Genomic DNA, 15225 nt, shown 5'->3' with positions numbered 1-15225 from the left:
GTCACAGTGTTTCCATCAGTTTACTTGCAGAATTAAAGCCCTGGGAAACACAAAACTAAGGCAGATATAAAAGGTAAGGCATTAAGTTTCTTTAAGGATTATTAATATAGTTTGGAATCTCTGTAATGGACTCAAAATATTTATCAAGCCATGTAATCTGAAGCTGCACTGAATTACCTCCCTGAGATAAATGCAGATGATACACAGAAAAAAAAACCCACTTTTGTTCAGGCTAATAAAAAAAATGATATGCTGTAATAATTGAAAAATTTTTATCCTATGGAATATGAGAAAAGAATGTGGCTGATTATATCTCAAATTCCAGTGGGAAAGCAGCCAAGAAAGCCTTTAAAAGAAGTACATTTATTGACCATTCCATTTGTGTAACAGGAATGGAACCCCAACTGAGCATCTGGGTTTTCAGTTTGTGGTGGACAGAAAATGAGAAAACTCCACCCATTTATAATGCAGGACTGAGGAACAGAAAGGGAATATGGGGTCGTGAAGGTAAAATACCTCAAATTCAGGTCTCTGCTTTATTCAGTGAACAGGGATGTCACCCAAGGTTGGTTTCTAACTAAGATGAACCTAGAGGTTACCCATCACTTTAAAGACTTCAAAATAATTTTTAGATTGATAAATTTAGTTTAGCTTAATCCTAACCCATGACAACAATTATTTTTTCCTCCATGGGAGAAAAGCTAATTTTTTCTACCTCTAATTCTCGCTCTTCAACCACAAAGTAGAAAAATACCAGGAGCATCTAGATATCTGGAGACTGCCTCCCATATACAAAAATAACTTGGCAAAGTGCAGTTTCAGAGGCTTTTGTGACATGTATTCTAAGTCAGAGTCACTGTATGGCCAACAGGAACAGAACAATACTTCCAGAAGTTAATTTACTGAGATGGGAGTCTAAGACAGGAAACCAGAAAGGTGTCTCTGATTATTGAATAGTCAGAGAATCTGGACACCTATATTGTGTTATATGTATCATTTGGATTTCTAAAGATATCTGAGAGAAATCTAAATTCTTTATATAGATTATTAGTGCTTTTTGTTCTTTCTGTGATAGGCTCTGGGACTCTTCTCTGGGAACTTTAGAATGAGTAGATGCTTTTCATCCTAAGGTATTAGATAGCTGGATACAAAATAAAAGAGGGGTATAGATAAATAAGGATAGTAAATGGAGAAAATAAAAACAAAATAGGTTTGATCTATATATAAGACAATATCCACAGACTAGATCTAGCTTAAAGCACTGGAATTATTGTAGGCATCAAAACTAAGAAAATCCAGAAGAAACCACAAATGTTTATTGATCACTTTCCCATAACAAACTGTTATGTCAAGATGTTGAAAATATACCAATTAACAGGTTCAATTTATCCCCAGGTACTGAAGGAGTCGTGGTCAAAATCTGAAGAGAGGGTGAAATATGAATGCCAGGTGACAAAGAGGGGCTCCACATACCTGAAAAATGGAAACAGTACCTTATGACTGATGAGATGGATCTGGCATGAAAATTTAAAGACAAGGAATATTCTTATTAGCAATGCCAGGCATGAAGAGTCACTACAAATGCCTGAGACATAATGGGATTTGCCAGAGAAGTGAGGTTTACATAAGCAGCCAGTTTGCAGGGGGTGCAAACCTGAAAGGAAGGGCTCCTACTCCAGGTGGTTGAGCTGCTGTTCAGAGGGACCTCAGCAGGCTGGAGAAATGATCTTTTGAGGCCCCTTCCAACTTGAGAGGTTCTGTGATTCTATGAAAATAAACTGTAGGAGCAACTTATGAAGTGTCATGACAGAATATTGGCAGAAATGTTATCGGGAGATTGTTGTTCTGAATCATCCTCTCGGGTTTATAGGCAGCACTTACACTTGAGTGGGGAGGTGATTCACAAGGTCTCAGTGTATATTAGGCAGAGAGATGACTGACAAACACAACAGGATATAGTCTTTACCTTATGATCCCTTGATCACTGATCACCTGCATGGAGCCTTTTCATTAGTAATGGTTATAATGATTATGCTAATAGCATTTATTTTCTCATACAGCACCTAGAGGTTCCCACTCTAATGTATTGAACTGTCATATCTGTCAACAAATAAAATAAGTCTCACTTTGTTCCTCTCCAGTGTAAACAACAAAAAAAAATCACACAACCTTAGAATAGTTTTGGTTGCACAGGATCTCTGAAGACCCTTTGGTCCAACACCATGTTCAACCTCAAGTCTATGTTGTAGAAGAGTCAATCTCTGCCTTGTCCCTTTCCAGCACAGTAGCCCTTTGCTGGCCTTACTCTGTTAATGCCTTTCTTGCACTGGGGACTCTAAAACTGGACACAGCAGTCCCAACACCTGAACACCAATCAGAATTGCTCAAAAGTGGGTTTAATCACTATTTTCAGTTGGTGCACTATGCAGTGGCTAATCCAGTGCAATTTGTCATTTGTCATGACTCTCATGCAACTTCTCATAGAATCATTTACATTGGTAAAGACCTCTCAGATCTTCCCTGCCCATGGTGGAAGGGTTGGAAATAAATGATCTCTAAGGTCCTCTCCAAACCATTCTATGATCAAGTCCAGCCCCTAAGGTATTTTTCTAGAGCTGTTCCCTCAACGATTGGTGTCTCTCAGTTTTTGCTTTCAGATCTTCTCTGTTAAATCATGGCTCCAGCTTTTTGAGGTTCATATGAATGACAGCCTTTTGATCCAGCACATGGACTGCTCCCTGCAGTTTGGTGTCAACCCCAAATTTCCTGAGGGTGTGTTCTCCTCCACATAATTACAAACCACCAAACCACCCCATTGCCATTTCATCTGGCAGAGCCAAGGTGCTGCTTTCCCAGGTGTGGAAAAGCAAAGGCCTGTTCTGAAGGCACACCATGAGGACTCAGGGAGGAGCTGAGTGACTATGAAGAGGGGAGATCTGAATTTAAATAGAAAAATGGCAGCATTTGATATAAAAGCAAACAATGGCAGCTGCTCAGGCCAGCAGTCACTGGAGATTGAATGTGTACTGAAGCAGTCAGGGCACACACAAAAGCCCTTCTGATCTGTCAGTGCTCCCATCCATCCCATCTCACCCCATATACCTGGAAATGCCAAAAAAAAAAAGTGGTTGAAAGTCAGTGCACAAAGTAATCTTTTAATCTTTATCCAATATTGATTAAAAATATAAATTACAGAAACATCTTTGTCTCCTTCTTTGGCTTCTACACTGCAGGACTGATGTAAAGAAGCCACAGCATGAACAGGAATTTGGCCCAAGGCTTTTTAAACTCCCCTGGAAAAATCAATGGGCAAGATTCCATCTTGGTTAAAATGTCATATGGGTGTCATTAAATGATAATAATAATAATAATAATTAATAATAAACAACTCAGTAGCCCAGCTGAGTCTATTTGCATTTCTGGAGATTAGGATCAAATGTTACTATAACTGGATATGTCAATCATGAGCAGAGAGAGTTTTATCTGGTGTCCCCACTGACTGCAAACTTCATATTTAAGATGTAACACATTCAAAAATCATTTCAGAGTATTCCACCTATTCCAGTGCAAGAAAAAAGAGGAAATTAAAATGGAACACAAGGAAACAAACTCCTTTTTGGATGAATTTGCGCTTGAAAAATAAGGTGTTCTATCTGATCACTACGTGAATTTTGTAATACCTGTGACGCTGAATCACCTTGTCCTATCAGGAAGCAGGAGAGCTATAAATCACCCTCCAGTGAAGAATTCCAGCCAATTCCACAACTACCTGAAGAAGGACAGAAGAAACTTCTGATATTCTTGGAAACAGAAGGTAGGATTCGTGTTGATTCATTGGCTTAAAATAATGTGATTTTTTTTTCATGTATTAAAATATAACCTATCATCAGAAGGCTTCTTGAAAAATTTAGGACAGTCAGAGAAGAGGATCTTATTCAGTGAGAAATAAAGATTATATAGGCAACAGTGTAACACAAGCTAAAACAAAAAGGTAGAGAAGTGGATAAACAATCAAAAATACAAGAAAAGCCACTTATATCGAGAAAGCAGCACCTTAGTAAATTGTATGTTGATAGAGAAAGGGACAGAGAGACAGTAAAACACACTGAATGGGATATATATTCAGCTTAGTAAGTTCTATTGGTTCATGTTTCTATCACCACCTATTTTCAGAGTGGGGAAATTAACATCTTGTTTAGTTGACTCCTCTTCTACACAGTGGCTGCTAAGTAGCCTTTGTGCAATAATCCTGTACAAGTGCAATTACAGAAACTTTCAGGTCTTTTCAGGTCTGCTCAGTCTCTGTCCACAAACTATTTCAGGTCTTTTTCAAGGATAACAAAAAATAATTGTGATTTTTTTTTGTAGTGGTTATTCAATTAAATGAATTATTTAGGACACACCTTTTAATTTTTTATTTTAGATGGAGAGACGTGAAAAACATATTCACATGAGTTTGCCAAACTCATACAAACTAGGGATGCTAAAGCACCATCTTTCAGTGGCAGATCCCAGTATACAGATGGATTTGCAGGAAAGTCAGTAAGACTTGGCACACGTCCTGATTTATGTTTGATTGAGGGGGAACAGGGGAGGGGGATAGAGAGACTGATTTTAGGACCGGTGCCTAGAAATTAATGCAGAGCAATTAAATTTACATCTCATAAACTGTAAGCATTTGGTGGAAATCAGTGGGATTGCCAAAAGTATGTTAATATCTTGGAGTGGGAAACCCACTGGGTCTTAAAAAGCATTCCAATGGCATTTCAAAACGTGTATCATTGTATTAAATTACCAATTATATTTAATTGTAAGTTAATTCATAGAAAATATTACAGTGAATGAATACTTTGCCCATGTGTCTAAGTTAGCTTCTTCAGCTTGGTTTGCAAAATAGAAAGCTTTGCAATTTCAGTGAAGAGTGTTTTTCCTTTAAATGTGCTTTAAGTGCAAAAAGGGTTGTTTTCTATTTGCATCTCATCATGTTTTGCACTCAAAAGACATATTTTTGCTTGTAACTTGAGTACAGCTAAAAATAACCCAAATTCTATTTACTATCTAGTTAGAAATTAAATGAAAAGCATATTTTTTTCATGATATTGGGGTTATAACCTTTTGTTGCTAACACCTGAGTCAGATAAAGTGCAAAATTTTGTAATGGCTCTGAGAAATAAGTGTTAGAGATGTTAATAAGAAAAAAATTCTGCAATTCTAAAGCACTTCAAGGAGTCACAGGTGATGTCAAAATTAAAAGTAAGGAACATGAAGCAATACTAAGAACAGGAGATCAATTACTTAATCTGTTAAGTACCCATACGTTTTCCACTGGATCAACTAGATCTTCCCTCAAATACAAGTTTTTGGAATAAGCCATCCTATTTTGAACGCTGTGAGAGCTTAATTGGACAGATGTGACCAGTCTTTCCAGTTTTTTGGCCTCTGACCTCCAGCTGCCCACAGTCACAGTCCATGGGCTTTGTTGTTTAGCAGAGCTGGAGCAGCCTAAGGCTGGGCACTGTGGGTCTTCCCCAGAGCAAGGTAAGAGGCCGATGAAGAACTGGGGCCTTGCTGTAACACCTGGAAAAGAATAATTTTTCCATGTTTCCATGTTTTCCATTTCTACATGTGTTCTCTCCACAAGTACCAGTGTTCTCCAGAGCACTCGGTGTTTCATATAAACTGGTTGCCTCGAGGCAAAGGGGCTTTGCTGAATATGGAAGGATCAGCAAACCCTACTGGCCTCTCCCCAAGAATAATTTAAAACTAAAATCAGCATCCCCTCAAAACCAAACAAGTTAAGCTAATAATATTCCTCTGTGGTAACACGCCCATAAATTCCCTCGGAGTGGGAGGCTGGGAAGATTGCCAGAACAAGTAAATTCCACTCCGGTCACCTGCTTGCCTGCCTGAGGTGGGTGAGCAGAAACAAGCTGAATGCAACTCGTGTGACTGATTGCAGATACCTGAACTTTGCAGTGACCTCCTAGGTCACTGGAGTGGTGCTTTGAGCCTCTCAGGCAAGTGGAGTCTTAGAGTCCAGGGTCTGGTGGAAGCTTCTTCAGTTAGAATTAGATATTTGTTGAATAACCTGAGCTGGATGGAACCCACAAGGATCATCAAAGTCCCACTCCTGGCCCTGAATAGGAAATATCAAGAATCACAATGTTAGAGAAGGCTCTAATTTCTGTTGTCATTTCTTATTACTTGTAATATAATCAAGACTTGTCTTAAAACAGATAAAACCAAAAAAATTTCCTGAAACATGTCTTTCGCAGTTCTGTCCCAACTCACATGCCAGATTTCACAGTGCTGGTCATCAAGCTTTGAATAGGTTGTGAACCCTGACTCCTACACCTGACTGTAGAGATCACACGGACTCCATGTCTAATTCCCCTTTCAACCAAAGCACTCCAGTCAGAGCAGGCAAAGGGGAGCAGGGGAATTTTCAAACTCACCTAGACACAGGAACAAGCTAAGAGCAGCATCCTATCCCATTCCAGAGTTTGAAAATGAGCAATAGGTTCCTGCAGAACGGGCAGCAAAAATATCTGTGAATACCTGTGGGGATCTTCCATCAGGGCTACAGCAGGAAGTATGAGATGTGAAAAGCAGTTGATGCATAGAAATTTGGAAATGAAGAGAGAGAATAAATTTTATTATTTTAGTTCTAAAAATGCATGAGGAGAGGAAGGAAGGAAGGAAGGAAGGAAGGAAGGAAGGAAGGAAGGAAGGAAGGAAGGAAGGAAGGAAGGAAGGAAGGAAGGAAGGAAGGAAGGAAGGAAGGAAGGAAGGAAGGAAGGAAGGAAGGAAGGAAGGAAGGAAGGAAGGAAGGAAGGAAGGAAGGAAGGAAGGAAGGAAGGAAGGAAGGAAGAAGGAAGGAAGGAAGGAACTTGAGCAAAAGCCAGCAAACACACAGGAGAAAGATGTACTTTGTATTCAGAGAAATGAAAGCTCTGTAAAAAATAAATTAACTCCTCATTCTCACCTTTTCAGAGATGATTCTGCCAGTGATGTTCCTGAGTCTCACAGCTGTGCTGCCTCCATCCAGTGGGCAGGTAAAATACATGTCTCTTATTTGTAAAATTTGGGTGGGCCCTGAGGAACTTGTAGGCCGACTGAATATAGTTTATCCTATGCACATCAAACATATGCAGAAAGAGTACTGATGAGGTATTGAGGATCTGGAAAGCATTTATACTTGAGGTATTAGAGATCTAGGTTCTGGAAATCATTTATCCTTGACGTCTGCGTAATTTCAAAGCAGTTGTCTGGTTCCATATTTGCACACACACAAAAAAAAAATCTAAAGATTCAGCATTACTTGTAAGTTGGGTCAGAGATAACTATTTTCCAGAAGTTTCCATACACAAATCCAATATTCTGGACCTCCTAAAGATCCAGAATTTTTCCCATTAATTCCACACAGGTTTACAGATATCATTTACCTACCTCTGATCCTTTCTCACCCTACAGGTCCTGAGGTGCTGCCTCTCCCTTTGCTCACTGTCCCATCCACTCAGCCCATATCTCTGATTTCCCTCAAACAGCTAAATTAGCACCATGGGTGCACACACAGAGTGATTCCTCCCAACCCAAACTTAGTCTGAAATCTGTAGGTTGCTACTTCTGCATCAGAAACACTGGGTGTGACTGATGGCTTGACTGCATTTCCCCCTAATTCTTTAATTTCTCCTTTCAATGCTGCAGTCTAGACTAGTTGAGAATAGACATAAAGAGGAGGCCGAGTTCCTCACATGGCTATTTTTTTTCATTAGAGAACATTTGAGAAATTTTATCAGTCATGACAGAATTGGAAGAAAATCTATGGCATGAAAGGTATAAACATTTTCTGTTCAGTGGATTGCCCTGATGAAGTACCACAAGAAGCCTGTCACCCTAAGTTTGCCTGCTTTTTAGTCTTTGTATTTTATTCTCACACAGCTTCAAGAAAACTATGTATATTTTTTAAATTTATCTATTTTGTTTACATATTTCTCCTCTGGGAGGAGAAATGTGTTTGATGGTGATGTTCACCAATGAAATCAAAGAGGTGGCAATCTGTAGCCAATCCTTTTCCTTCTGATCAAAGTGTATATAAGATAGAGTAAAAAAAAATAAAGATAAGACTTTCCTGCTTGACCTCCTGCTGCCTGCCTCATTCTTTCGTCTCCCAAAGAGTGACAGAGGCCTGAGATGATCCTGTGATTAAACAACAGATTTCTTCAATTGAAAAACTTTGATAGGGATGTTTAAAACTAGGCAGAAGAGAAACACATCATAAACACAATTCATGCATGCAGATGACTTTTAGATCCTCCTTCCACAAAACCTCATTAAGGAAATTATAATATTAGTAAATAAGGCTGTTTCTGTTGCCTAAATATATGAGTCTACAGGCATAGAGGCATTCCAGAATATCTCAGTCCTCCACAGAGAGTTGGAAGATACAATACAGGAATCAGTGTTATTACTGCTAAGCTCTGCACTGTGGAACCACTGAAATGCTGCTCCCCATGGAAGTTCCCCTGGAGACACTCAGGAGACACAGCAGACCACAGTTCTTCCTCCCCCACAGGAATTATCTCCTCGGCTGATAATAAATTTTTGCTATTTTAATATTTCCTACACAGGATGCAGGATTTAGTAACATTCAAATAAAATAGAGATACAACTTTTTTTTTGTTTTTTTTTCAATTTAGGAAACTGCAGCTCTCCGAGCTCTATCAAGCAGCAGAGCAGAGCAGCAAAAGCTGATTGTTGACAGACATAATGCCCTCAGGAGAGGAGTAAAACCAACTGCCAGCAACATGATGAAGATGGTAAGTTTTGGGCTGTAAATCTATTTTTAATGAGTAGTGGACTCTATGAGAGATAAAGGACTGATGCAGGGTCACGTTATTTTATTTAGCCACAAATTCCTTCTCCTGACCTTTCCTAAGGACCGAGCACAGCCAGGTCCAACCGAACGCTGGGCAGGTGGAAGAAAAGAGCTGGAAAATTTGGTGGTGTATCAACAGTAATGTCTCTTTTGAAGTGAAATTAAAAGGAGAAGAAAGTTCCATAGCATAATTAATTTCATTCTGATTCATTCTTTATCAGGCTTCACAGTTTCTATTCCCATTCCCTTGGTGCACAGTAGCTTTGCTCCTACCTACCTCTCCCCTCAAAAAATGGGATGGAAAGGATTTTGCATTTGACATTTTTCTTATTTAAATGTGATTTCTAAATGTTGCTCCTTTATGAGGGGTTATTCTTAGGTATGTGACAGATTTTTTTTTTTTTTCTTTCGTTAAGGAATGGTGTCCTCCAGCTGCAGAGAATGCCCAAAATTGGGCCAATCAATGTACTTTAAGGCACAGTCCTCCTAATCTGAGGAGAACAAGTAAGAGAAGCATGAGTGGAACTGAACAGCCTCATATGTTCTTGATGTGACCAGTTTGGGGGTTTGCCTGCTGGGGGGAAATGAGATGCAATTTTAATTCCATATGGATTTTTTTTTTTTTGTCATGTGACAAAGGGAAATTTCTAGGCAAAAATCTGCCCAGTGAGTGAGAAAAGTTCAATTCCATTCTCATCCCAGTTTTACATAGGAATATCCCATTTTCTAAAGTAGATGAAAAAATTAAATCATAGTGATGTTGCATATATTCCTAAAATATCCATCAAAAAAAAAGCGAGTCTCAAGATCTAGAGCCAGTTAAGTGCAGAAACCAGTTCACATGTGCTGGTTAGAAATGTCAGGGAAGAAAGAGCAAAAGACAAAGGTGTAAAACTGACTGGTGGTGCTAAGCATAGTTTCTCAGACCAGATAAAGTTTTTAAATCCCCTGGCAAATTGCAACCTAAAACTGTCTTTGAGGTTCAGATTAACACTTCAGTCAGTCACTGGGTATTGAAATTACAGCCGTGCCATGTTAACAGCCCAGTGTGCTGTTGTCTGACTTCTGCCTACACCGTATTTAAGATGTGAACAGTCCTGACAATATTTTTTTCCCGAAATCCAAATCCTGTTGTTTGCCAGGGTGAATGGCATTTGAGGACCAATGCAGTGGGGTTAGACCCGAATAAAAACAGTAGATAAGGCAATATAGACACTTCCTTGTGTGCCAGGAATAAAATTTGGATTATTGGGATTTTTCCAAGATTACTGGGCTGTGATCTGGGTAATGAAAATGTTGGCAACTTCCAAATAGCAAAATTACAGTCATGAACCTGCAATGCACCTGTGCAGGTGTTCCTACATTCATACAGGATATCTGCCAACAAACAACTACCAGCCAAGCAGGGTCAAGTGACACCTTCAGTATTTACAAAGGGTGATGTTGCTCAACTGGAAAAAAACCAACATCCTGCCACCCCATTCAGAATGAGAACTTCTGTGAAAGTCATCCCACCTTTTGCTGGTTTGTTTTGTTGTTGTTTGTTTTCTTTTTCTCATGCATGTATTCTCTATGCATTTCTCAGCACCATTCTCTTTTCAGATGTACTGTGTGGTGAAAATCTCTTCATGTCCTCTGCCCCATTCTCATGGTCAGATGTTCTTCAGGCCTGGTACAATGAGGAGAAAAATTTTGAATATGGAACTGGGGCAAAAAAAAAAGGTGCTATGTTTGGCCATTACACTCAGGTAAATGTATTTTATATATATTTATATATTTATATATAAATATATTTATATATTTATATATATTTATATATATATATATATTTATATTTCAGGCTTAACAAATAAATGTTAGCTAAGCAAATTATACCATCTCATCTTTAAAGGAAATAAATGCAATGGAGACATGAGAGTTCTAACAAAGCAAGATGAAAACTTACAAAGGAACAGAATTAGAATGAAAATAATAGGTGAAGTAACAAATTTAAAATGAAAATAATAGTCCAAGTGTATGTAGGAGTAAAGAGTAAAGATACTGGTATTTTAAGACTTCAGGAAGTTACAGCTTATTTATTTAACATCTGAAAATTGCCCAGACGTTGGAAAAACAGGGTTATTAAAGCATCATCAAAGAAATATAAATAGGTTTGTTGCAGCCAACAAAATTCTTTTGACTCAGAGGAGCTGGACAATGGCTTAACCTAAATTTCTACAGTACCTGCACAAAACACAGGATACAAAATTTTACATTATCATTTCTACATTAACAGTTTCAATTGAATGAAGACATACATATAAAATCAAAGGTTTTATAAACATGTGTCTTGAATTATTACTGTTATATCCCCAATATTCTTAGGTTAAATAGGGGTGAAAGCAGATTTTCAGTAAAATGGGGCTCATATTTTTACAATAAAGGGTAAATAAAGTGACTTAACGTCGTTGCAAACATTCCTGTGATGCATATTGTATTTCAGTGATTTTCAAATGTATATTTTTCATACTCCCATGATTTTTTTTCTTATACCTACAGATGGTTTGGCACAATTCTTATAAAATTGGATGTGGCTTTACTTTCTGCAGCAACACTACCTACAGTTACTTTTACGTCTGCCATTACTGCCCCACGTATGTATTGATTCTGATTTTGGTACTTATTACTTTATCAAAATTAGTCAGGAGCTGGTGAAATTTGTAACAGGGCACATCACCAATAGCTGAGAAACAGGTTTGAAGACTGTATTAGGAATATGAAAGGAGAGAAACATACTCATGAAAAGAGTTGTCGAACAAGAAAAGTATAAAATATATTAAGGGGGTACTGATTTTCAGATTAACTGTCACTTGCCTAAAAAAGCCTAATTTTCATAATAGTTAATTAGAAATAAATATTTTGCACCTTCTGCTTGAAATCTCCATTCAGAAGGGCATACCAATCTGTACAGTACAGTGAAGACTATAATTAATACCAAAAAACTTTGACAGGAATGTTAAGGTAAAGTGATGATTTCAAATTGTGCCTAAAATTAATTTCCACATTCACTATACCTTGTTGTGGGTTGACTTTGACTGACCATCAGTAGCTCACCCTCTGACTCTTCTGACTCTTCTCCTCAACAGGACAGTGTAATTAAAAGAGATGGCAAAAAGTTCACAGGTCAGGATGAGGTCAGGGGAGTTCACTCACCAGTTGCTGTCGTGGAAAAAAAACTCAGCTTGGGAAAATTAATTAATTTATCACTAATCAAATCAGACTAGGATAATAAGAAGTAAAACCAAATCTAAAGCACCTTCTACTAGCCCTGGCCTTTTTCCCAAGCTCAACTTGACTCCTGATTTTCTCCACCTCCTCCCCCTCAGCAGCACAATGGGATGGCACTGGGGGCTCTGGTCAGTTCATCACGTGCCATTTCTGCCACTCCTTCCTCCCCGTGCTCTTCCCCCTCTCCATTGTGGGATTCTTCTCTCCTCCTTCAGTGTGGGTCCTTCCCACAGGCTGCAGTTCTTCCTGAGCTGCTCCAGCATGTATTCCTTCCATGCTTCCATTCCCTCAGGATTGGACTGCTGCAATGTGCGTCCGCCACAGGGTCACAAGTCCAGTCAGGGCCTGATCCAGTGAAGGCTTCCCATGGGATCACAGTCTCCTCCAGACATCCTCCTGCTCCAGTGTGGGTCGTCCTGCAGGTGGATTTTTGCATCCCCATGGACATCCATGGGCTGCAGGGGCACAGCTGCCTCTCCACGGGCTGCACCAGGGAATCTCAGCTCCAATGTCTGGGGCATCTCCTGCCTCTCCTTCTGCACTGACCTGGGTGTCTGCAGAGTGATTTCTCTCATATATTCTCACTCCTTTCTTCTGATTGCTGTTGCATGCAGAATTTACCCTCCCTTGATTGTGTTATCCCAGAGTCACTATCACCATCACATGGGTCTGACTTGGAGATGGCCAACACAGGCCCTGTCTGGAACAGAGACAGTCTCTGGTGTCTTCTCACAAAAGCCACCCCTGGAAATTCCTCCCCTTCTCTGCCCACTGCCAAAGCATTTTCAGATAAACCCAGCACACCTGTAAAAATTGATTGACATATAACCAAAGACTGAGCCTAAATGTAACAATAAGTTATATAAGTAACCAAGTGTAAATCTAAACATCTTTGTAGTTTAGTTTTTCTCTCAGATATGGTGTAGTGACTTCATAGCTGATGTTGGTGACATTGATGTTTCAGGGGAAATCTAATAAGTTCAATGAAGACTCCCTACAAGGAAGGAGACCCCTGTGGGGATTGCCCCAATGCGTGTGAGGATGGACTGTGCAGTAAGTTCCAAGCATTTTAATTGTGACCTGGGTAAACTTGATGCTTAAAAAAACCCCTAAACAACAGTTAATTTATGCAAACTGATTTTTTAAAAAAAAATTATTTGCTGAACTACTAGGCCAAAAGCACTATCAGAGAATCACATTTCACCATGCTGTCTGCTTTACCTATGTGAGATAATGCTTTTCCATGCCCAGGAGAGATCCTTGGTCCTAAGAAATTCTAGGGAAGGAAGGGACTTCTTTACCTTTTTTTTTTTTCTTCTTCATCCTTTGAAAAATGGTGGCAGATCAAATGGAAGTAGCAACACACTTGATAAGAGCAAGTGGCAAACTTGAGTTTTTAGAATTCTAATCGGAAATAAAAACCTATGGGCTGAGTCTCACAGTGCAAGATTTACTCCCTATCTTCTGTTATGGAATTAACCAAGTTCTCGCCACAGGCTGTGGCATAAAGGAAAAAAGCTTTAAAATGCCTTTGTGGGTAAGTGAGAAATCTCCTTGAGAGAGCCATGTATTTTCTGTGTATGGTCAAATTAGTGGTTTGGACGCTGCTGGGGAGTAAATTGCAACAGAGAGGCAAACATTAGAGAGAAAATAATGTTGATGAAATATTATTCTGAAAGGACATGCTGTGGGTTTTCACTTCCCACTCATGATTAACTTTGTGTTTCAAATTGTTTTCAGCCAACCATTGAAAGTTTGAAAATGCTTTTTTCCAACATTCCTGGCAAAGTGTCCAAGATGTACCCAGAGCTTCGTCAAGTCCACTGCTCTGCTCCTGTCATTGCAAAACTGGAATAAAATAACAGGTTCAACTTTTACTTTCCTGGACATCCATCTCCTTAATGAATTCTTCCACAGACACTGATTCCATCCTGCCTCTCCAACGTGTGCGGAAGGACTGACTTTAGGGGTCATTTACAGTGACTCACACCAGAAAAATCTGTAGGATGATGTATATATTCTTTTTATATAATGGTCCAGAACATGGCAGAGATCGTAATTTAAATTTGTTTGTTTTCCAGATATATTTAATTATTAGCTTTTCTCATCTTTATTTTCCCAAAATGTTTTCTAATAAACGTTTTTAAAGGTCTGTGGTTCCATATGTTTATTATGTTCTTGGCATAGATGGATGCTTGGTCATGTAATTACTTTTAACTTGATTGAAAATTTAAACTATTGTACTGTTAACAGGACCAGAAGATAAACAGGATTGCCTAAAATATGTAATTCTTAAAAAAAATTAGAAGAGCAGATCAGTTTCCTCTAGTTCTATTCTGGTTTAGAATCTGTTGCTGACATATGTTCTACTGTAAAATGCTCAGTTGTGAAAAAAAAACACAAAAAATATCCCCCCAAAACCAAACCAAATGTAGTTAATTTAAATTAAGGATCTTGTTTATAGTGTAAGATTGCATTTAAATACAGGTAACCAAACCTGCCTTGTGAAGAAAAAAGACTGTTTGAGAAAAGGGTTTAATTCATAAAACCAGATAGTCAAAAGGGGGAAGGTCCCTGCATTTGGAAACTTTGCTTTTCATAACAAGTAGACATGTGTTCCAATTTTTTTTAATATCTTCTTTTCCTGTATCAGTTATTTAATTACTCATTCTTCACTGACCAGTTCATCATAATTTTCATTCTTTCTTATAACCATGAAATAAAATTCTCTAAACTTAATCAACATTGTGACTTTACTGGCATTAGGTGTTGAATTGAGCCTAAATATTTAGCAGCATGAGCAGAAACCGGCTATGGGAGAAGATTTCCTAGGCAAAAACAGAAGTCGGGCAAACAACACTCCACCAGACTCCCTTTGAGAGAGAAATAACAACTAGCATAAATAACCTGCAATCCCCACTCTGTGACCTTTGGGTGTTCTTTTGCAATTAACAATGGGGCTAAATATTATTTCAGTCTCACCTTACAAAGGTTGCACATTCCAGTCCTTTTTTAGTAGGGAAGCTGCTGTCATAATTCAAGTCTCAGAGTCCTTGGCACAGAATAATTTCATCACACGT

General features: G+C 38.7%; 1 protein-coding gene across 1 annotated transcript; it reads left to right on the top strand.

The window, feature by feature from the left end:
- Positions 1-3772: 3772 nt before the first annotated feature.
- On the top strand, positions 3773-14849 carry LOC136287385 (cysteine-rich venom protein natrin-2-like). Its single transcript, XM_066180088.1, has 8 exons — positions 3773-3814; positions 6994-7055; positions 8700-8819; positions 9295-9382; positions 10481-10626; positions 11417-11511; positions 13110-13198; positions 13886-14849. Exons 2-8 carry the CDS (start codon positions 6996-6998, stop codon positions 13894-13896), a joined length of 609 nt encoding a protein of 202 aa, XP_066036185.1. The 5' UTR covers positions 3773-3814; positions 6994-6995; the 3' UTR covers positions 13897-14849.
- Positions 14850-15225: the final 376 nt, after the last annotated feature.

Source organism: Chamaea fasciata, unplaced genomic scaffold (assembly GCF_029207755.1).
Source record: "Chamaea fasciata isolate MVZ Bird 193981 ecotype frontalis unplaced genomic scaffold, bChaFas1.0.hap1 SCAF_3, whole genome shotgun sequence".
Lineage (NCBI taxonomy): Eukaryota > Metazoa > Chordata > Aves > Passeriformes > Sylviidae > Chamaea > Chamaea fasciata.
The sequence above is the reverse complement of the archived record's forward strand: the minus strand, read 5'-3'. Positions and strand labels throughout refer to the sequence as shown.

What these genes read in the sequence shown, in the direction of transcription:
- LOC136287385 (XM_066180088.1), top strand. Translation starts at nt 6,996, where the DNA reads ATGATTCTGCCAGTGATGTTCCTGAGTCTCACAGCTGTGCTGCCTCCA. An exon ending in CCAGCAACATGATGAAGATG is followed by an intron (nt 8,820 to 9,294) that starts GTAAGTTTTGGG and finishes TCTTTCGTTAAG; the next exon opens with GAATGGTGTCCTCCAGCTGC. An exon ending in GTCTGCCATTACTGCCCCAC is followed by an intron (nt 11,512 to 13,109) that starts GTATGTATTGAT and finishes TTGATGTTTCAG; the next exon opens with GGGAAATCTAATAAGTTCAA.